The following is a 21,452-nucleotide window of genomic DNA, read 5'->3' on the forward strand; positions in this document are numbered from 1 at the left end:
CCTAGCCACCAAAGTAGAGGAGACTTATTGACTGGAGGCATTATTTATGAGAGGTTTTTTAACAATACAATAGAAATTCAGTCAGAAAATTATACAGAAAGAAAAGCAAATTACGGAGAGGACAGAAGGGCACCTGGGGACTAGACAGGAATGGTGGGTCAAGAAGGCTGCAGTGTTGTGGAGGTAAGAGGGTGAAGTGGATAAGTGCATTTTGTAATGTGCTGGATGTCACATTTTCTTTCTGATTTCTTCTAGCAACACAGAACACTGTGCATAGTGTACTAATCCAACAAATATCTGTACACATTTGTATGTTCAAATGTCCATAACAAACCCTGCTTGGAAAAAGGACTACCATAAATATTATTGGCTGACTGAGTTCTACACACTAGAGTAGTGCTGTTTTCTAATCACTTTCTGAATGGTGAAGTGCAATAAGAAAGTTTTAAAATGTCTGAGAAAGGGCAAAGGAATTCAAGTGAAATTCAGTCTAAAACAACATGGTCTGAGAAGGTTTGTGATGGCTTTTCCAATAAGAAAAGTGGGACTGTGCTTTCACTGTTTTATCCTATTTAGCTGGGCACCACTGTGTCCAGCACATGGCATCTCAAAAAGCCTACAGGCTGCTACATTGCAGTTTGTACCCTTTGAAAATAGCATTTTCCTCTATGTCCTGAAAAGGAGATTTATTGCACCACGGCAGAATTTCTCACCCACAGATTCTTTTATAAAATATACTTGCCAAGAATCAGAAGGTTATAAAGATGCCAGTTCAGGCAAACACAAGTCTCTGGAGAAACAGGCTGGTAACTTCCAAAAGCATGTAAACCCAGCTCTTCAGAACAATAATGACTATCAGAAACTTATTTCTAAGAATTTTGAAGGATAATGATGGAATGAAACTAATTTTTTTTTGTCTCAGAAGAAGCATTGACACGGACTGCCGAAGCCATTAATACATTTGCTTGGTTGAATTAGCTGTGCTGTGTGGCACTTGTAGGTATTTTACCCTCTAGCTCGTTCTATCCGGATGGAATGTGCTCTGCCATCATGAAACTCGCCAGCCTCTGGTCTGATGGTGATTCTGTGGGGATCCCGGATCCCAGTGGAGATGTGCACTTCCAGCCGACCTCTGTTCAGGAACACGGCATAGTAGGCCTGCAAGGTATATGTTGGAGTGAAAAGGTAAGTTACATTTGGAAAGAAATAATTTCACTTAGTTTTACATTAGTGTGTATGTTTTATTGTCTTACACTGGTTATTAATGTGCTCACCATAGACAAGACACTGCTGTTCTGCTGCTGCTGCTATACTCAGACTCTGGCATTTTATAGTGAGGAAGGAGTAAAATGAGGTCGTGCTGGAAAACGTCAACAGAAGATTTAACTCTATCTATTTTCAGGGAAGGATGGAGACTTCTAACCTACAATTCTTCTGATTTTTGTTGTTACAAGACCTGCTCTTAAACTCATCAAGCCCTGAAGTGCATTGATCTCAGCTTGAGCTCTGTTTGGAGGACTGGCAAATCATGCCAGTAGTTACTCCAGCACCAGTATAAGTGGTCATGTTCACTTCTGTGACCTGAAGAGCTGCAAAATGACGAAGGAGCCCCTACCCTGAAGTTAATGCCATCCAGGTGAGCCATTACAATGTGCTGTCCCTGGAGTGTGTTACTCCAGGTCACCAAGAGTTCTCTTCCAAAATAGGCAAAAAAGAGAACAATGAAGTATCACTTCCCAGAAGTCCGGAACAAAGAATGTATCAACACATTCTGTTTATTGCTGTTGCAGTGAGTCTCTCTGTCAGGATTTTAATAAAGATTAAATCAAGACCTGAATAATTTCTAACAATTTCTAGCAATCACACTTTAAGCAGTCACTCAGACATGGTGGACTAATACAGCAAATTTTTATTTTATGAGAGAGAAAGAGAGCCCATAGTCCTGAAGTCTTAAGTTTCTCATCAGTGGTGCCAAACAAGAGGCTTATCTTCACTGTGTTCAACAGCTTTTTTTTTTTTTTTTCTTCTTTTGGTCTCAGGGAAATTAGAATGATCCTCATTTATGTCTCTATGAACAGGATTGAGAGACTTTCCAAGCATTGACAGTGCATAAGTAGTTCTCAAAATGAGTGAAGGACAGTATTTTCTAATATTTGGGTTTGGCTAAAAAAACCCAACATGGAATATAATAGAAAACCAAATCTGCTGCTTAGCAACAAGGAATGGATACATGACTGTAAATCTGTAAGAGAAACAATTTATCCAAGACAAAAAAAACCAATTTTGAGCTTCTATTAGATTCTTCATCAGATCAAGGATAACAATAGAAATAATTTATTCCAAATAACTGAATTTTAATTTAAGCATAAACATCTGACAGTGTCTTGAAACAAATCATGGCAGTTCAGTAGAATTGTGGGGTTTTTAAAAATCATTTGCCAGTTTCCTCTTACCTGTCCTGTTTGCCTGCGCTTTCTCTTCAGAGGAGCAGATTTCCTTGAGGAGTGCCTGCGCTTTCTCCTGGGGGGGACAATTGTGCCACTTGTGCCAAACAAGATGATCCCAGACTCATTCCGGGTGCTGAAGGAGAGATTGATTTCTGTGCCCACGTCAAAGGAGACAGGCGGCAGTTCCACAAAACCTGGCTTGGAGAAGCTGACTGTATGAATGTTCTGTAGGAAGGAGAGGACAGGAAAGTGCATTAGTAGAATTAAAAGCAAGATTATGAATGCACAGGAAGATTTCTGAATTAAAATAATAAACTGTAAATGTAACTAATGTGAAAAGAGGAAAAGTAATAATAAACACTTAGCATTTTACTCCTTGAAGTGTTCTGCAAACACTAGTTTATCTGTTTACATCTGGCATCATTACTGTAGTTGTGGAATCCTGTCTTACAGGAAGGCAAAGTTCCAGTTTTATGTCTATATAACCTCTTTGATTAAAAATAACTGCTCAAGGTTGTTTTTATTTTATATATATGTTTTCCATTGAGTTAGTACAGTTGGAGTTTTATTTTAAATCTATACCATAGGTAATAAAACCCAATATGAATGTAAATTAGATTCTATTATTTCTCAGATGTGCTGGGAAAATACTTTTCATTAATCCTCATTACTTCACTAAGCACCACTGCTTTCTTGGTTACTCAGAGTCATAAACGAAGCACTTGTTGCACATGGCCCAACTCTTTGGACATTGGTAGTCATTAACACAATTTAAAGAGTAGAATATGTCATCAAATAATAAATCATTGCATAATCCCAAAGATCTTCTGGCATTGCTGCCAACTCATGTGTTCTTCCAGATGTGGAAGACCAACCATTAGAAACAGAGACTTTTTCTCAAGTAATTCACCATTTTTTCAGTACAGTAGAACTGTTTCCAGGTCTAGAGATAAAAAATTATGCCAGATAAAATCATTGCTTGTGGTGCTCACCTTTCTCTGAAATCTGAGGACATTTAAATGATTGAACACATATCCAGTCTTTATCCCTTACTTTTGCTTCACTTCTTTTTAATTTTCCTATGGGTTGTTTTGTACAATTAGAATATTTTATTTATTTCCCCAACAAAGAGGTAAATCCAATTAGATTTCATACTCTGAAACCTCAAGTGTTACAAAATAATGTGAAAGTACTTTCTAAGATTCATCTCAACAGAAGAAAATGAACACAACTATCCTTCTTTCCTGTACCAGAAAAAATATACTATAAATGAAAACAAATACGAATCTCTCCATGAAATTTTTGCTGAAGCCAAATTTGTAAGATTTAAAAGCATTTGAACAGTCTGTTTGTTTAGAATTTAGCTTTACCACAAACCTGAAAATACGGACCGCATAACGAATCTAGTCTAATATCCCATCTGAGAGTCCTACTCTTGTGTACTTTTTGCTCTGATGGAGGCCAAAGTTACAATGGATAAACACAGCAAAACAGGGCCTTCATCTTTTTTTTGGCCCAGTCAAGTTCCAGTTGCTGTTCAAAGTCAGGTTTTAATGTTTTGTAGAAAAAAAAAAATTCGGAGTGCATCAGATTAACAACAACTCATTTAGATTTACTGTAATGGTATCTGATATGAAATATCAGATATATGCTATATACAGTATCTGTCAGATATATGGTATATTTAGTATCTGATGGATGTCTTCCATTTGCTTGCAAAATGATCTTGAATAGTAGAGATTTCCAGGGAAGAAATACAAACTAGTTATCGGGACACAAATGTCAGTGGAAGTATCTTTTTATATAAAAAAGACTTTTCCACGGAAAATTACTGAATTCTCTCCCAAATTTCAGATCAAATTCCTTGGATTCTATATGTACTGAAAGGCTGTTAATTGCAAGCAGCAACAACTGAAAATAGTTGCATTTAAAACAAAAATAACAACACCAATTTTGCACATTCTTAGTGATCAGTATGAAATCTGCCTTCCAGCTCAGTGGTAGCTTATGAGAGTAAGTATTCATACCTGAGGTTTTATGTAGTGAATGACGTTATAATAACAATTAAAAAAAATTAAATCCTTAGGTTTTATGTGCATCATTTTTTTAAGGTTTTGCCATGTTTTCAATGCCTATCCTCATTAATATCAATAATTACCATTTCAGTTGGCTGAAACAAAGCTAAATCACTGCTAAGCAGTTCAGAAAATTCTACCCTTTAGGGATAGGGATATCAGAAGTGGCCAGGGATACTCTCCAAGAAGTCAGGATCTGAAAAACTGATCTACTTGCTGATCAGACTTGTTCCTCTTTCTTTCTCTTAAATGTAACTTTGGATTTTAAGGTTAGATTCCTATCTAAGGAATATACCATATACAATTAATCTAATATGCCATAAAATCAGAAACCAGAAAACGTTTATAAACATTAAGGCCAAAATACATGGAAATCAGACTAACCTCTAGTGTGCATCCTTTGGTTAGACCAACAAAGTCAGGACTGCTCAATATGTTATAAGGTGTCCTTGAAATTTCTATGTCTTTGAGGCAACCTGTGTATTTCTCTAAGTTCACTTCAGGCCTAAAAAACATTTAGAAGTACGTGTTTACAAAAATAGAGTTTAGGGAGAACAGTCAGCTAGACACACATATGCACATTTTCAGACGCACAGATGCTTGATTTTTATTTTTGTTCTAACTACACACACTCAAATACATGTTGCCTTCTACAATCTATCAGCACACATTGCACTCTGCCTTGCATCATTCAAAGATGTAACGAGGTTCATCTCATCTCCAATTGACAACAGTCCCCTTCTCAATTTTTTCTTTCCCTTAAGGATTTTTGGTTGGATGTTTTATTTTTTGTGTTTTTCCTTTGGTAAAGGAGAGCTATCACCTTTGGTGTTATAACGCAATGAGCTATGAAATAAGGAAGTTGTTCCTTAGGCAAAAACAGAAAAATGAAAGCTAGGAAATCGTAAGAGTAAATAGAGACCATAACTGGAAGACATTTTTAGTTCCTCTTTTTGCATGCTAGATCCAATGAAAGAACTTTAGCAGCATACAAATATTTGAATATAGTTTTTGCCAACACACTTCAGGAATGCAATCAGGTGGACTGACATTTATTTTATATTTCTGGTATCTTTCTTATGAAAACTGCTTCATATTTTCTTAGGACACAGCAATACATCTGACTTTTTCAGGCAGTTAAACAAAACAAAGCACTTGGCCTTATTACTGAATGTAACTATCCAGCCAAGACAGGAAAATATTGTAATGGAATTTAAGTGCCATGTTTGACTCATCAGTTGGCTGATGAGAGGAAATGTGAAACCCCTTGAAAGTAACACCAAAATGATCATGCTTGATTGCAAAAGTATGATTTCCTAAGCCTGGGTACACCAGAGTGAGACCATAACTGCCTGGTAACATCTGAACCAGTGTGCCACAAGACAAGTCTCTTCAGAAAAAAAGCTGCCATTGATACCATGGAGGACAGTAAATCCAAAAAAAAGAAAAAAAATCCCCCAAAAAACCAACTACTATTTAATTCACTAAAAAATGTTACCTATGAGTGTTTACTAGAATATCTGAATAGTATGAACAGCTCAAAGAGAGAAAAATTAATTTGGGAAATAAATAAGGAATTAAAACTGGGGTGGGGTGGGGAAGGGGGAAGCAACAAACACTTCGGTTCCCTGAAAGGAAAGAAAAAAATTTAAAAAGCATTAATTACAAAATAAAACCATTTTGCACCAATACTATTCAGCTGCACATTTTGGCATTGAAAGCCATTCTTTGCATTATAGCCAACTGAGCCAGCGTGATGTATTCTCTGGCAAATTAGTACTCTCTGCATAAGTTAAAGCAAGCATCTGGTTTACTAAAATGATCCATATGCTGCTTTATTTACAGTCAAGTAGCTATGTTCACCTTTCATTTTTCATTTTTATTTCCTAGCTCTTCTCCAGTTCCTTTATGGATTTATCTTCCCAGCGGAAGACCAGTTTTGCAGTTACCACTTCACTGGTGCCCATAGTCTTTGCCATCCAGAAACCATTCTTGCTACTACCCTTTGCTGCCTTGTCCAGTGACAGACTGTCCTCAACCGGTCCTGTTACAAAGAGTTGCTGTTATAATTTCCAACCCATTTCACAGAATCACAGAATGAGTAAGGTTGGAAGGGAGCACTGTGGGTTGTCTGGCTCAACCTCTTCACAAACACTGAACACCTCCTTGATATTTTCTTAAGACTTCTTTTTTCCTTTCCAAAATACACCAAACAAGGTCCAAGTTCACTAAGATCTTGCATAATTCTTGAATTGTTTTGGGGTATTTTTGTTAATTCTTTTTTTGCCAAGATAGGCCAGTTTTGAGGGAAAACAAACAGCAATTTATGGAGCTTGAGAGGAAATAATCTTCCTGAGGTTCAGGGTAGGAGTGTGGGGGTTAAATTGTATTTTTCCAATTCAAGCCAGGAATTAGGCTGCAAAACACAGTGAAGATCAGTTCATATCTGAGCATACCAAAACAAAAGCAATGGATACAAATAGTTGCAAACTGAAATTGCAGTCAGAGATAGGTGACTCTTCCCCTCATACTCCTGTTCTTAACACAAGAAGTGGCAAATTTCACAGAAAATCTCCACCTCACTTTCATGCTCTCCTCAGTAACTACTTCACTGCCTCTGAGCACAGGGCTCCCCACCTCGCATGGGACTACACTGCTCCTACAGCCCAGAGGTCAGAGCCAAAGTCAGCAACACAACTGGCTGGAGCCCACAGCTGGCTGGAGCCCACAGCTGGCTGGAGCCTCGCTTCCGAGGCACTGCAGTGTCACAAGCATCACACAGCTGAAGTAACCAGCTGCATGAGGATAACAGAAGTTGCTTGTGTAGGTGTGTGCACAGCGTGGAACGTGCTGGTGGTGAGCCCTTGGGAGCAGCTGTGCTGGCTGTGGCAGGAGCAGCACACTGAACTAAGAGCCTTAGCATAGCAGCTGCTCTAAACACTGCCCATGCTGCTGCTGCTGTGGTGCCACCCGTGCTTTTAAGCTGCTCTTTAACTAGACACATGCAAGTCATGCAAATAATCTGATTGTTTTTACCTGGCTTTCATACTGGGGTGAGAAAGAAAGACAGAAAAAAAAAAAAAAAAAGAAAACAACAACGTGGCATTAATTGTAGCAAATGGTACTTCTTGTATTGTTGTTCTGTGGTACTTATTAGCAAGGTTCAGACATTTCACACTGAAGCAGGTGTACATCATTTACAACCAACATATAATGGAAGGTGAGATTCTATGTGCACTATCAGGCTATAACAATTAACAGGTTTACTCCACAAACAGCTACCTTAAAATGGAATTCATCAGAGAGTTTTTATAACTTGATAGTATACTTGGCCAAGAGCAAAAGCAAACCATGTAAAACAATTTGGCAGAACTGATGCGATCTGATAATGACAAAGTCATGGATATCTCAGTGTCTATTGTTTGCAGTAGCTCAGCTTTACCCTAATCTCCCTTTCACTACTTTTGATTCTAATTTACCATAACGTTAATCTTGCCTCAGGCACTGATGAATCATAGCTGTAGGCAGAACGGTTACCATAGGTCAAAGTAGTTGTGGTACACTGATTTTCTGGGCAGCCACAAAGGAAGTGGAAGATAATTGCTCTAGACGTTTTGTTATGCACTGGTGTGATTTCACAATTACATAATATAGTGTTTTATTTCATGGGTAAAATAGATCTTAGATCTCTTTATTGCTGGGTGATTTGACATCAGAGGTCAATGATTATCCTAATAAATTAACAAATATGTCCATTCTTTTAGTGGCAGAAGAGTCTGTGGATTAAACACAACAGTTCCTTGTGCACAAGACCACTTCAAGCCTCTCATTATGCCATGTAGTTGAAGCTGACATAGATTAATGGGCCTGTTTCTGTGTTGCTCATCTGTTCATTGCAGCACAGAATTCTCTTGTTCTTGTCACTGCAAAACTGCTGAATATTCATTTAAATTTTAAGTAAGTTTTTTGTCTATTTAAAGCCATGAAAGAAAGTCACTAAATTCATGTTTCTGTTATCCCATTTCTTTAGTTTATTTATGCTGAAGTTAACATTTATGAATATTACTATACAATATTTAACAAATAATTACTGGGAATTTTATATTTGTGTAGGAAAGTCAGGATCAGACTTCTGATAGGAAAATATTTCATTCTGCCACATTAAATATATGAAGAATATTGTATCATATACTTTAAGTCCTGAATACAGGAGGAATTTTATCTAAGGACATGAAGAACTAAATTCTACAAATAATTGAAAATTATATCTAAGCAAAATATTTTAATACATATTTAAAGTATACTGACACTGATTATGCAAAAAACATGGTTACCCATTAAGCGGTAATCCCATGTGGAATAGTCTGTAGGTCAGTTTCTCTACTCATGCATAAAGTAAGCACCTGTCCTCAATTTTGTGAAGGTACTGAGCCAATTCTCTGAATCTGCAGTCATAAATTATATGCATCAAATAAATAAATACTTAAAAAGTCAGCTACATCATGGTTCTTGCATGGAATCAGAAAGATGTACTGCACTGCAAGTGTCATTTCCATTGTATCTGTGTAAGGTGAGCTGTGTGAAATACAAAACATATGCAAATAAAGCACTATTCTGCTGTGGCATTCCCAGGGTACATTGGGAATTCACCATTCACTTACTGCAAATGAACTTGAGAAATAAAAGCAGAGAATAAAATTGCATTCTATTTACATCCTCTTACCAAACTAAAGAAATTGGTTTAAACCACATTACCTTAGATTTCTCAGGGTTGGCAATCCCCCAAAATATATTTTCTCATGCCCTTTTAAGTTGAGTCCAAAGTGGCTGCCTGTAGAAGTTGTTGCTATGGTCTCTTCTTCATTGGTGTCTATGTCTACAATTGATATGTTGGCTAAAAGACATTTGAGATTAGTTACAAAGTGTCTGTCATGAACAATGATGTCTTAATGTAAGAAACCAAGAGAAAAATACTTGAAGGGTTAGCAGGAAAAGGAAGAAGCAAGGAGGACTGTATTTTGCAATTATGATACTGGATTTCCATATTGTCAATTATGGGCAGGGGAAGAAAGCTGCATTTTCCTCTGTTTCCATAACAACCTGGAAAGCTATAGCAATTCTGTACACTTTATTTTTATATATTCTCTAAACCTGTTTCAATTTGGTGCCTACTTTGTGTCACTGTAATTTGGAGCTAACACTTCAGGACATAGTCATGACAAGAGATCATTTTACATCTAGTTTGTGATCTCAGTCCAAAGATTGCCCCTTGAACAGGATTTTTTAGTGTAAAAGTTTGTTAAGCACTGTCATTATGTGCCTTAGCGATTGGTGATCAGTCACTCTAAATCACTTTCAAACCCAAAGCAGTTGCTGTCATGTCCAATCTCAGTCTGGAATCAGTGATGTGCTACATACAACCATCCTATTTAGGTGCTTCTTCCATGCATATTTTAATGTATGGATTAATTCAGAATAAAAAGTTTAATAAAAGAAATAAGACTCAGTAAAAAATGCTGAGCAGGCCCCAAGATACATAGGGATGAAAAGAAAGGATTTCTCTCCTTCCTTCCTTGAGAACTGAATACACAGACTTTCTGCAACACCTTACCAAAACCAGATTAATTTTCCTTTCATTTCTATACCTGTATCTTCTTTATGACAAACACATGATGTTTGAATGCAATTGATAAGTTATAATTACATGGCATTGTATCATTGTATTTTATATTAATACCTCCTGGGTTAAGTATGAACTATAATAACTGGCTAGCAATAAGACATTCCTCTTTTAAAGGTGCAGCAAATCTGCAAGTGAGATCACTAAATTATTTTGGCCACTGTCTCAACTCCCAAGTCTGCTTCAGCCAAATGACAAGGAAGAGGGACTGTGTGAGCTGTGAAGGCCAGATAGAGAGCAGGCTCTGGAGGGGGCAGCAGGAATATGCCTAGTGGCTTGTGGTGACCCTGAATATTCAGAATGCAGTAAAAATTCAAACTCCAAAAGCACAGAGTATGTCACAGTTGCCAGAAATGAGACTAATTTGGCTCAGGTAGGATTCTACCAGCCCTATAAGCAGACTAAAAAACAAGAAAAGGGTTTTGCCAGCATGATAACTGGTAGTCTTTATGATCTTATCAAATTTCACCACTTTACATTTTGTGCCAGCAACACTTTAAAGAACTAGCAGAACTTCTGGAAATGTTCCCAATTGTTTCCATGCAGATTCAGCTCCTGGCACAATGCACATCATTAGGGAAGATAAAGTAGTGGTGTTTGTCTAGTTAGATACTGTACTATCAGTACAGTCACTGCATTTTTTAAGCACTTTGGTACATGCTGAGCATCAGAGGACTGTACAGCAAAAAAGCTACTGCTGTCCTAACAAAAATCACATGTGTGTTTCATGATTTGGAACAACGTCAGGGAACTGATGAAAAGACTTTTTTTTTTCCCCCATCAGAAGAATTTTAGAGTGCAATTTATGGCTGTATAAAAAAATTATGTCTGAAAAATAGGCATAAAGTTCATAAGGTGCTGTTTGACAGTGCAATCACTCACATGCAACTCAACACACCTATAATCTAAACAAGAGAAGCCACTAAATCATCAGAACTTATAATTCCCACAGCATTTTCCCTGTGATTAGATGGTTAGGTGTACTGCACAGATAACTGGAAAAGTCATGGTGCAGACACCACAGGAACTTACCTTGCTTTTGAATTCTTGACAGGGTGAAAGATTTCCATTTGCCATCATTATGATTTTGGTTGCTGATAACTGAAGCTGTACCTGAACCCAGATCGTAGCTGACTTTTATACGTCCACCACTGAGTTCTACACTCATGAAATCCTTCTGTTAATGAAAAGGGTTAGATACACCACTATGATTCTTGTCCATTTTGGTAAGAGGCATAAGACATGAAATAAACAGTTTTTAATCCTGAGTGACTACAAACAACATTTTTCAAGCTTTTTAAAATGCCACAACTTATGCATTTACTACCCAGGACTCTCATGTACAATTGTCTGATGCAAAACTCTTTTCTCCCCTTACATTCTCTTTTGGATTGCAAATTTAGATGGAATTTTGCTGGCATCTTAGTTGGAGTTTTGATGCGATAGCTGTATTTTATTTTAGACCAAAGATAAAAATGGACATTATAATTACCTGAAACTAATACTCAGCTTTCTCAACTAATATTCAGTGTATGTTTGTACTATAATTAGTGTATTTATTGCATACCTCAGCTAGATTTAAATCTGCAAGGTAGAAGACAAAACTAGTGAAAAAGGTTTTATCAGATTTACAGAGAGTAATCTATGGAAGCAACAGAGCAACAGAGAGATGGAGACAAAGAGAGCTATGAATGCTCTTATTTTCATCGACCACTGACTCCAGTATCCAAGCAGCAACTGGAGATGGCTGACTGGAAAAACGATATGCTGCACTGTCTCCAGAAGAAGAGCTGGCAGGATACAAAGAGAAAAACAAATAGCCACAGAATTGGACAGTATGAAAGCCATTAAGTAAGTAATGGTGGAACTGTGGCCCAGGATGTAAATGTACCGGAGAAATTTTTATTATCATTTTGGTCATGGCCAGTTCCACCTCTTCTCAGAGTAAAACTGAACAAACTCAGTATTCTAGATGCTTAGGCATCTCTATCTATGCATCATTAGAGAGAGCATCCTCCAAGTTTTTATGTGGTGGGACAGTATCATAAGAGACAAAGTATACCAGGGACCAGTTGCTTGTGTTTTTGAGATTTCAATTAAATACTTTTGTCATAGAAAAATATGTAAGTCAACAATAATTATATAAAATAATCTAAAATAATGACATTAATTATACTTTCAACACTCAATTATAAAAGTTCATTAGAAAAGCTGCAGTGGTTCGGCTTTTTCCAATGGGTGCAGCTCCGGCCAGCCCTGCCGCCACTACATCCAGGGGCTCACTTTGCCAGAGGCGTGGGCAAACTCGACAACGGTGCGGATGGTGCGCAGAATAGAAAGGCGGGACTCTCAAGGAGGTGCAACAAGGGGATGCGTGCCCCCGAGGCAGCGCTCCGAAGAGAGACGCTGGCCTCGAAATGGCACGGCTTTTTATTAGGTGGGTTCGGGGGTGGGATCGCGTGGGACCAATTAAAACTCCTTGCCAACGTATAATGAGGGATGCAGAACTTTTGAACCAGTAACAGGTAACTTGGGGAGGAGGAATACATGATGAGGGGGTGGGGAAGTTATATAACTTAAAGATTGACAGGTAACCGAAAAGTGGTAAACAACTATTATGGGATGGGGTTACCAGGACAACCAAGATTTTGGCGGGAAGGTTTGGGGGGGGGGAAGGAAAGTCTGAGGGAAGGAGAGAAGGAGAGGGAAGGAGAGGCCATCTTAAACAATAGAAATAAATACAAAATTATAAAACACAAATTATAAAACCAAACCGGAGCAGTGAAAACCCAATTGGAATTGAATTTAAGCACCACCACATCTCCCCCTTTTTTATTTTTTTGTGATGGCTTTTGGTAGTGTCTGCTTGGGGGATAGATGTTCTGTTCCGTGAGCCATCTCTCGTTATCAGTCTCCGGTGAAGAAGTCCTCTGGGTCAGGGTATTCCTCGTCTTCCCATGGCGGGAGCTGCTGCATCTCAATCTCCTCGACGGGAGGAACACTGGCCCAGACGTTGTTCACGCTGAGTGACGAGGTGGCTGCAGTGACTCGTCGGATGATGCCAAATGCAATTCCAATTATAAGTAACAAAAACAAAATTAGGAGTAACAAAATAAATTAATTAACAAAAAGCCAGTGAGGAATGGGGAAGGAAGGAGCGGACCTCTCTTCCTCCGGACCAACGGGCTTCCTTTTTCTTCGCCAAGTGACATTTTTCACCTGATTATCTGACTCTTTGGAGGCCCTGGGAACATAAGGTCTCACCCACTTGGCCGGCACCCATTTAAGTCCGGTGGGTGTCGATACGCAGGCGTACCCGCGACCCCAAGTGATTAAACCGTGTGGACCTTCCATTCTCATGGTCTCCGGGTCCTTGACGAGAACTGGCGGTTTGGACTCTAATTTTAAATTTGGGTTCTCTCCAAAGTGCCTAATTATTGGGGGATTCATAAGTTCGAATGAACAATTTAGAAAATTAATTGTGTATAAGGCCCTGGCTAATCGAATTTGGGGTGACTCCAATTTCAGAATTTGTCCCTGTTGATTGAGGACTCTTTTGATGTTTTGGTGTGTCCTCTCCACAATTGCTTGGCCTGTCGGGGAATAGGGGATGCCAGTTTTGTGTTCTACTCCCCATTGCTGGAGGAAGTTGCGGAACTCCTTGGAAATATAGCTTGGCCCGTTGTCCGATTTGATGACTTTAGGGATGCCTAGGAAAGAGAAGGCTTGGAGAAGGTGTTTAACAACATCCCCTGCTTTCTCCCCTGTATGGGCGGATGCATAGACTGCTCCAGAAAAGGTGTCCACAGACACATGGACGTACTTCAGCCTCCCAAACTGAGGGACATGAGTAACGTCCATCTGCCATACCTCGTTGCTGCTCAGCCCTCGGGGGTTTACCCCGGCATGCAAGGTTGGGACTGCATGTCGCTGGCAGCTGGGACACGTCGCCACAATGGCCTTGGCCTGATCTCGGGTTAGTTTGAACCCTCGGACCAAACCTGGCACATTCTGATGGAACAGTTGGTGGCTGAGCTTTGCCTGCTGGAAAACGTCAGGCAGCGGGGCCTTCGCGACAGGGGCAGCAAGAGCATCAGCCCTCCTGTTTCCCTCCGCTATGAACCCCGGCAAATCCGTGTGCGACCTGGTGTGCATCACGTAAAACGGTTGCTCTCGGTGGGAGATTAGCCTTATTAGCTTCGAGAGCAACTTAAACAGAGCAATGTTAGTCACTTCTTGGAGAACTGAGTTCTCCGCTCTGGACACTACACCTGCAACGTAACTCGAATCGGTTACCAAATTAAATGGTTCAGAGAACCTTTCGAAGGCCCTGACGACTGCGGCCAACTCAGCAATCTGAGGGGATCCTTCCACCTCAGCAACGTCAGACTCCCACTGCTGAGTCTGAGGATCTTTCCAAGTCACCACTGACTTATGGGACCCTCCGGACGCGTCTGTGAAAACTGTCAAGGCTTCGAGCGGTCTTTTGCTCTGAACACTCCTTAAATTTAATTTAAATTGAGCATCCGAATTAAAAATTTTGTGGGCAGGCCGATGGATTGAAATTTGACCAGTGTAACTGTCCAGGGCAAACTGAAGTGCTTCGTTCTCTTGAAGCAAGTGCTCTAACATTGCCTTTGAAATTTGGCCCGAATTCAACCGAATTGGTACGTGGATCACCTCAAAGTCGCAGCCAGCCAGTTCTCTAATTCGAATTCTGGCTTTCCGGATGAGTTCAGCCATCAACTCCTGTGGGCGTGTCATCCTCTTGGACCTGTGATGGCTGAGAAAGACCCATTCTATAATAAGAAGAGGATCTCTCCCGCCTCGGTCCTTCCGGGGTATGCTGGTCACCCCATTGTCCCATTGGAATATCATTCCATGGAGGTGCGGCAGATTCCCTAGAATGACAAATCGGAAAGGCAAATCAGCATGGCAGCGATTTGCCTGTCTGGTGGACATCAACTCTTGAACCTTTTCCAGTGCTTTCTGTGCCTCCGGGGTGAGTGACCTAGGGGAACTCAGCCCCTCTCCCCCTTTCAATAAATTGAAAAGAGGTGCTAGGTCCTCGGTAGTGAGACCCAGCCAAGGCCTCACCCAGTTCAAAGCTCCACACAGCTGGTGCACATCCGCTAAGGTCTCAATTTTGGTTCTGATCGCCAATTTTTGCGGAACAATGGTCCGCTTATTAATTTCGAGGCCAAGATATTTCCATGGTGGCATCTTTTGAATTTTCGCTTCCTGCAACTCAAACCCTGCAGCAACCAGTGCAGCCACTGTCAGGTCAAGCGCATGCGTCAACAGATCGTCGTTGGGGGCGCACACGAGCACGTCATCCATATGGTGCAAGATGATGGCCTGGTGTGCAGCTGCACGCACGGGGGTCAGCAAGGAAGACATGTACCACTGGCAAATGGCAGGACTGCTCTTCACCCCTTGGGGAAGAATCCGCCAGTGATACCTCTTCCTCGGGGCCTCTCGGTTGATGTTAGGAACCGAGAACGCAAACCGTGGAGCATCGTTGGGGTGCAGAGGAATTTGGAAAAAACAATCTTTGATGTCAATCACGGCCAAATTGTAATTTTGGGGCAACATGGCTGGGGAAGGCATCCCTGGTTGGAGAGAGCCCATGTCTTCGATGACCTCATTAATTTGTCTGAGGTCCTGGAGAAGCCTCCATCGGGTCTTGTCCGATTTCCGTATTACGAACACCGGGGTGTTCCAAGGAGAGGTGGTCTCCTCTATGTGACCCTTCCGGAGTTGCTCTTCCACGAGCTCATTCAGCGCCTTTAACTTTTCCTTAGAAAGCGGCCACTGCTCCACCCAAACTGGAGAATCCGTTTTCCAATTCAGTTTTTGGGTGGGGCGCAGTTCAGTGACCGCAGCCTGAAAATTTTGTGGAGGGTCAGGGAATTCAATTGTTGCCCCCCACTGGGCCAGGACATCTCTCCCCCACAGGGGTGCTTTGTAATTCAAAACAAAGGGCTGGATGTTTGCCAATTGCCCATTGGACCCCTTAATTTGCACCATGTGCTTTGATTTTTTCGCCAATTGAAGGCCTCCAACACCCTCAACTTGCTCCACCACTGTCTGCAACGGCCAACGTGACGGCCATAGGTGTTCCGGGATCACCGTTACGTCCGCCCCCGAGTCAAGGAGACCTTTAATGGTGGTGGTCTCCCCGCCCACCCTTAATTTGCACACCTCCTCAGGTCTGTCATGTGTGATGTTTATGACTGTGTTTATCTGGGGGTGGCAGGTCTTGCAGTCGCCCTCAGGACACACCCTTTCAGGGAGTGATGGTATTGCCTGGGCGACTATCTGTCCCTTTGACAGATAAATGGGTGGAGTCGTGCAGCGAAGCCAGAGTTCAAACCACTTGGGATCCGCAGGAGTGGTTTGTGGAACAATCTCAATCTCTGGCGGGGTATGTTTACAATCCCCCACGACTACATATGTTGTGCCAATTTTGTGCCAGGTACCTCTATTTCTAGATACCGCCACGCGGTGCCATTCATCATCATGGATCCACAAGGCATCAGACAACTGAAGATGAAAGGGCACTCCCTCGCTTGTTGTTGTCAAGGACTTTCCTGTGAAAGGAACAGGCACATTCGGGTCAGGATCATCAGGTGAAGGACTCCTCAAAGGGGAGTCTCTTGTCTCGTCCGGTGAATTCCCTCTCAGAGGGCTCCTCTGCTGCCTCTGGGAAGAAAAAGTCAAGTCCGTTAAAATGTCATGTCCGGTACAACTCAAATCATCATTCCCCATTCCTCCTCCCCCGGCTTGGGCCACCCGATTGGGGTCATCGCACTGGGTGGCTCCGCGCTTCCTTATTCATTTTTTTGTTGGGAGCGTCCTCCCCTCCCATTTCCTCCTCCTCCCTCTTTGGCTTGTTTAAATTCCTGAAACTCCCGTCTCAGGGGACAAGCCTGCCACCAGTGTCCTTGCTTGCCACATAAGGCGCAAGCCTTGTCAGCTGAATTTCCCGATGGACGCCTCCCTTTTGGTACCACGGCCGCGTTGTCTTGATAGATGGTTGGGGTCTCTGTGGTTGCTGCATTCACGGTTTTCCGTCGCTGTTCCGGCCTCTCTGGCTTTGCTGATGTCATCAGCGGGACCACCTCAGTTACCACCTCGACATAGTCCTGTAATGTCGGCTTGGGAATCCGTGGAAGGGTCAGCATGGCTTGTTTGCAGACGTCATTGGCATGCCTGAACGCCAACGACGTGACCAGCCTCTCCCTTGCCACTTCGTCCTCTTCCTGCTGCTCTACGGCTACCGTTAGCCTTTCCACAAACAGCAGGAAGTTTTCCTGAGGTCCCTGAAAAACATCTGAATACGATTCCATGGGGCCGGAAGGCCGCATGGTGGAAAACGCCTTGACAGCAACCTTAGCAATTTGCTTCAACAACGGCTTTGGGAGGCTTTCAGCTTGTTTTTGGGGCATCTCCCATTCTCCCTCACCCATCACATGTGCCAGCGTGATCATGTTCCCTTCATTGTCCACAGCTGTGTCAGGGTCATTTGACCACCCTGGGAGCGCGTCCTGCAAGTGCCTTTTCCAGGTTGCAAACCAGAGCTGATACTCAGTTCTTGAATGCAAGCACCTGAAAAGGTACTTGATGTCATGTGGGACAACCTCACTCCCGGTAACTTGGCCATCTAACAAACCAAGGAAGTACGGACTCATGCGGCCGTACTCCTTGAGGGCCTTCATGAGTTCCCTGACAACATTCTGGGACAACTGCTGCCACTTTGCCTCCTCATGCCCTCCCCTACCCCTCCTGTAGGTAACTGGAGCGAGAGAAGGGACATGGGGACCATCACTTCCTGGATCCCACCCCTCCCCCTCCTTGCCCCAAGCGTGGGAACCGAAAGAAGGGGCGTGGGAACCGGGAGGCAGTGGGCGGGACTTGGGCGTCACCGAGGGGAGTGGCCTGCGACGGGAGGGGGGCGTGCCAGGGTCTGGGAAAGGCACGCCTTCGGAGGAGTGGTTTTGGGAGGAGACTCGGGAGGAGCGGCAGGTGGGGGGGTCATAGGAAGGGGTTTCAGAACAGTGACAGCCTCGGGGAAGGGTGGAAGGGGACGGAAAAGGGTTGGGGGGGGAAAACTCGGGAGACTGGGAAGGGGAAGGGAACGGGAGCGGGGCGGCGGCGGCGGCGGCGAGCGGCGCCTCCGACAGCGGGCTGGCGGGCAGGGCGGACAAAGAGAACGACCGCGCCATGCGGCCGCCGCCATTCCGCGCCTCTGCCGCGCGGGCGCTGCGTGCCTGCGCCTCTGCCGCATGGCTGCCACGCGGTTCTGCCGCGTGGGCAACGCGTGCGCCTGCCGCATGGAAGCCGCATGCGTTTGTCGCATGGAAGCCGCATGCGCCTGTCGCATGGGCGGGGCGTGCCCCTGCCTCATGGACACCGCGTGCGTTTGCCGCATGGACGCCGCATGCCCGTGCCACGCGGTCGCCATGCGGTTCTTCCGCATGGACGCCTGCCGCGCGGGCGCGGCGCGGCTCCGCGCCTGCCGCGCGGGCGCCGAGCGGCTTTTCCCCCGCGCCCCCCGGGCGGGCGCCGAGCGGCTCCGCGCCGGCGCCTTCACTAACACTGAACTGAACTCGGGGTTTTTTTAGGGAGGTTCGGGGAAGGGAAGATTCCTCGGGAGCGTGGCCAGCGCTCCGTTGGACCTCCCGGGCAGACTGCTCTGTCTGACCCAGGCGGGGGGGCTGCATTCTGAGGAAGCCAGGGCTGGCGGGCTGCAGTTCGCCCGCTGCATTCCTGAAAATGCCACGGCGGGAAGAAGGGGAGGGGGACACAGAACGGGAAGAACAGGGGGAAACAGAGCTTTCTCCGGGAGACCGCTCTTTCTGCACTCCTTTCATGTTTTTCACGGCGGTTTGAATCTGCCGCGACCAGAACAGGTATTTCGCCGCATTTTTGTCTCCAGCGGCAGCTAATTTGGTAAGTTTTAAAACCACGGGCTCCCAATATCGGGGGTCCGTCACAACTTCCGGATTCGTTCTGGGGAAATGCAAATAGAGCGTGCGCACAAACTGCTTCAGTTCTCCTTTAGAAAACTTAAGATTATTAAAACTCAGAACTCCAACAAAACAACGAAAAACGCCTTTCTCCTCTGCCGAGAGCCTGGCACCCATTTTTCACTTCCAAACCGTTCCGCAACACAAAATAAACTAAAAACCGAATTCCAGCACAAAAAACTCCGGTCAGGCAGCCCCCCCCACTGCCTCCGCCCCGAAGGTGCCTCGTAAAACAAAAAACCCGCTTTAAACCCCGTCTGTGCCCGTGCGCAGACAAAAAGCGGGGGGGCTCCGCGCCGGGATCCGCCGAGTTCGCCGCGCCTTCCGCGGTCCCGGTCTAGACCGGGAATCGAACTCGCGTCTCCCGCGCCCGGGCCGGCAAAAAGACGAGCACGGCGCCGCTCCCGCGATCCCAGTATCCCGGTCCCCCGACCGGGATTCGAACTCGGGTCGCGGCGGTCAGAGCGCTGAGCCCTAACCACTACACCACGGGCTCTGCTGTGTCGCTCCCGCTTCGCGGCTTCCTGATACCTGCCGCGGCGCGCCCCGTGTCGCTTCCCCCGATCCCGAGCGCTGCTGGGACCAGCCCGGAGCCGCGAAAACTCAAAACATAAAGCAACAAAACGAAATAAAAACAGGAACCGCGAAACAAAAACCCGAGAGAGGAAAACGAACCCCCCCCGAGCGCCGCGCGGCCGATCCCCCCAGGACAGTCTCTCCTGGGCTGGATCTTCCCTTTTTTGGGTAGGGTGAGGGCGATGGGGCTCACACGCTTACCCTTCCTGGTTCCTGCGTGGGTACAGCGGTTTGGTCTGGGGTAAATCCGCACTGAAGAGGACCCCACTGGGTGCTGTGGAGCTACCCTCTCCTCCCTCCCGGGAGCGCACCTGAAGGCTGCTTCCACTAGGAGGCGCGACGACAATGAAAAATCCGTAAAAGGTCCCGATGGACCGGATTTGACCGCGACGCTCTCAAACCGCGTGCGCCGCGTCAGTGCCGTCGCCGTCGAGCTGTCAGATGTTCGCCCACGCGTGACAGCCCCGCGTTGGGCGCCAGCTTGCAGTGGTTCGGCTTTTTCCAATGGGTGCAGCTCCGGCCAGCCCTGCCGCCACTACATCCAGGGGCTCACTTTGCCAGAGGCGTGGGCAAACTCGACAACGGTGCGGATGGTGCGCAGAATAGAAAGGCGGGACTCTCAAGGAGGTGCAACAAGGGGATGCGTGCCCCCGAGGCAGCGCTCCGAAGAGAGACGCTGGCCTCGAAATGGCACGGCTTTTTATTAGGTGGGTTCGGGGGTGGGATCGCGTGGGACCAATTAAAACTCCTTGCCAACGTATAATGAGGGATGCAGAACTTTTGAACCAGTAACAGGTAACTTGGGGAGGAGGAATACATGATGAGGGGGTGGGGAAGTTATATAACTTAAAGATTGACAGGTAACCGAAAAGTGGTAAACAACTATTATGGGATGGGGTTACCAGGACAACCAAGATTTTGGCGGGAAGGTTTGGGGGGGGGGAAGGAAAGTCTGAGGGAAGGAGAGAAGGAGAGGGAAGGAGAGGCCATCTTAAACAATAGAAATAAATACAAAATTATAAAACACAAATTATAAAACCAAACCGGAGCAGTGAAAACCCAATTGGAATTGAATTTAAGCACCACCACAAAAAGCTACATAAATATTTCATTATCATAATAAAATTCTAGCTTTGCTAGAGTCAGTCAGGAGGAGCACCCTCTTCCTTGATAATTCCAGCTAATTATTTCCAAAATACAAGAATCTGAAATAAGACTGGTTTACGCAAACACAGTTTTTGTAAAATAGCAAGTGCTCAGTAATTCTTCAATCATCAGTGAAAACTACTGTACATAATTTCTGCCCCATATGAAAAGGATAAGGGGAAGACTCTGTTCCATGTCAGTCATGCAAATCAATCTGGATCAGAGATGCCAAACATGAGTTATTCAGATCTGGACAAGTGTCTTTATAAAGAATTTCTCCCTGTTATCCACACACATTCGATACTGTGTGTGAATAAAAACCTTAAACAATTTTAAAACTAATGTTTCTATTCTCTGTTTTATCTGTAAGAAACACCATTTGTAGATATTGGAAAAACATGATCACTATTACATCTTATTTGTTGCACCAGTCTCCCTTTAAACCCACTCAATAAAACATAAACATTTTTTAATATGAGCAGGATTTCTATATAAG

General features: G+C 43.9%; 1 protein-coding gene across 2 annotated transcripts in view; it reads right to left on the reverse strand.

Annotated features, from left to right (window-relative positions):
- The window catches only part of LAMA2 (laminin subunit alpha 2), a 267,187-nt gene that overhangs the window by 20,219 nt on the left and 225,516 nt on the right, over nt 1-21,452 (reverse strand). The window contains exons 49-54 of one of the 2 annotated variants that reach the window (XM_083855998.1): nt 11,235-11,379; nt 9,278-9,416; nt 7,559-7,570; nt 4,907-5,027; nt 2,454-2,672; nt 1,010-1,158 (exon numbers count right to left, since the gene is read on the reverse strand). In XM_083855998.1, coding sequence (XP_083712124.1) covers nt 1,010-1,158; nt 2,454-2,672; nt 4,907-5,027; nt 7,559-7,570; nt 9,278-9,416; nt 11,235-11,379 — 785 coding nt within the window. The remainder of the gene's footprint in view (nt 1-1,009; nt 1,159-2,453; nt 2,673-4,906; nt 5,028-7,558; nt 7,571-9,277; nt 9,417-11,234; nt 11,380-21,452) is intronic. The other variant, XM_083855999.1, reaches the window with a different exon arrangement.

This window comes from Zosterops lateralis (genome assembly GCF_965231275.1).
Source record: "Zosterops lateralis genome assembly, chromosome: 3".
Taxonomy (NCBI): Eukaryota; Metazoa; Chordata; class Aves; order Passeriformes; family Zosteropidae; genus Zosterops; species Zosterops lateralis.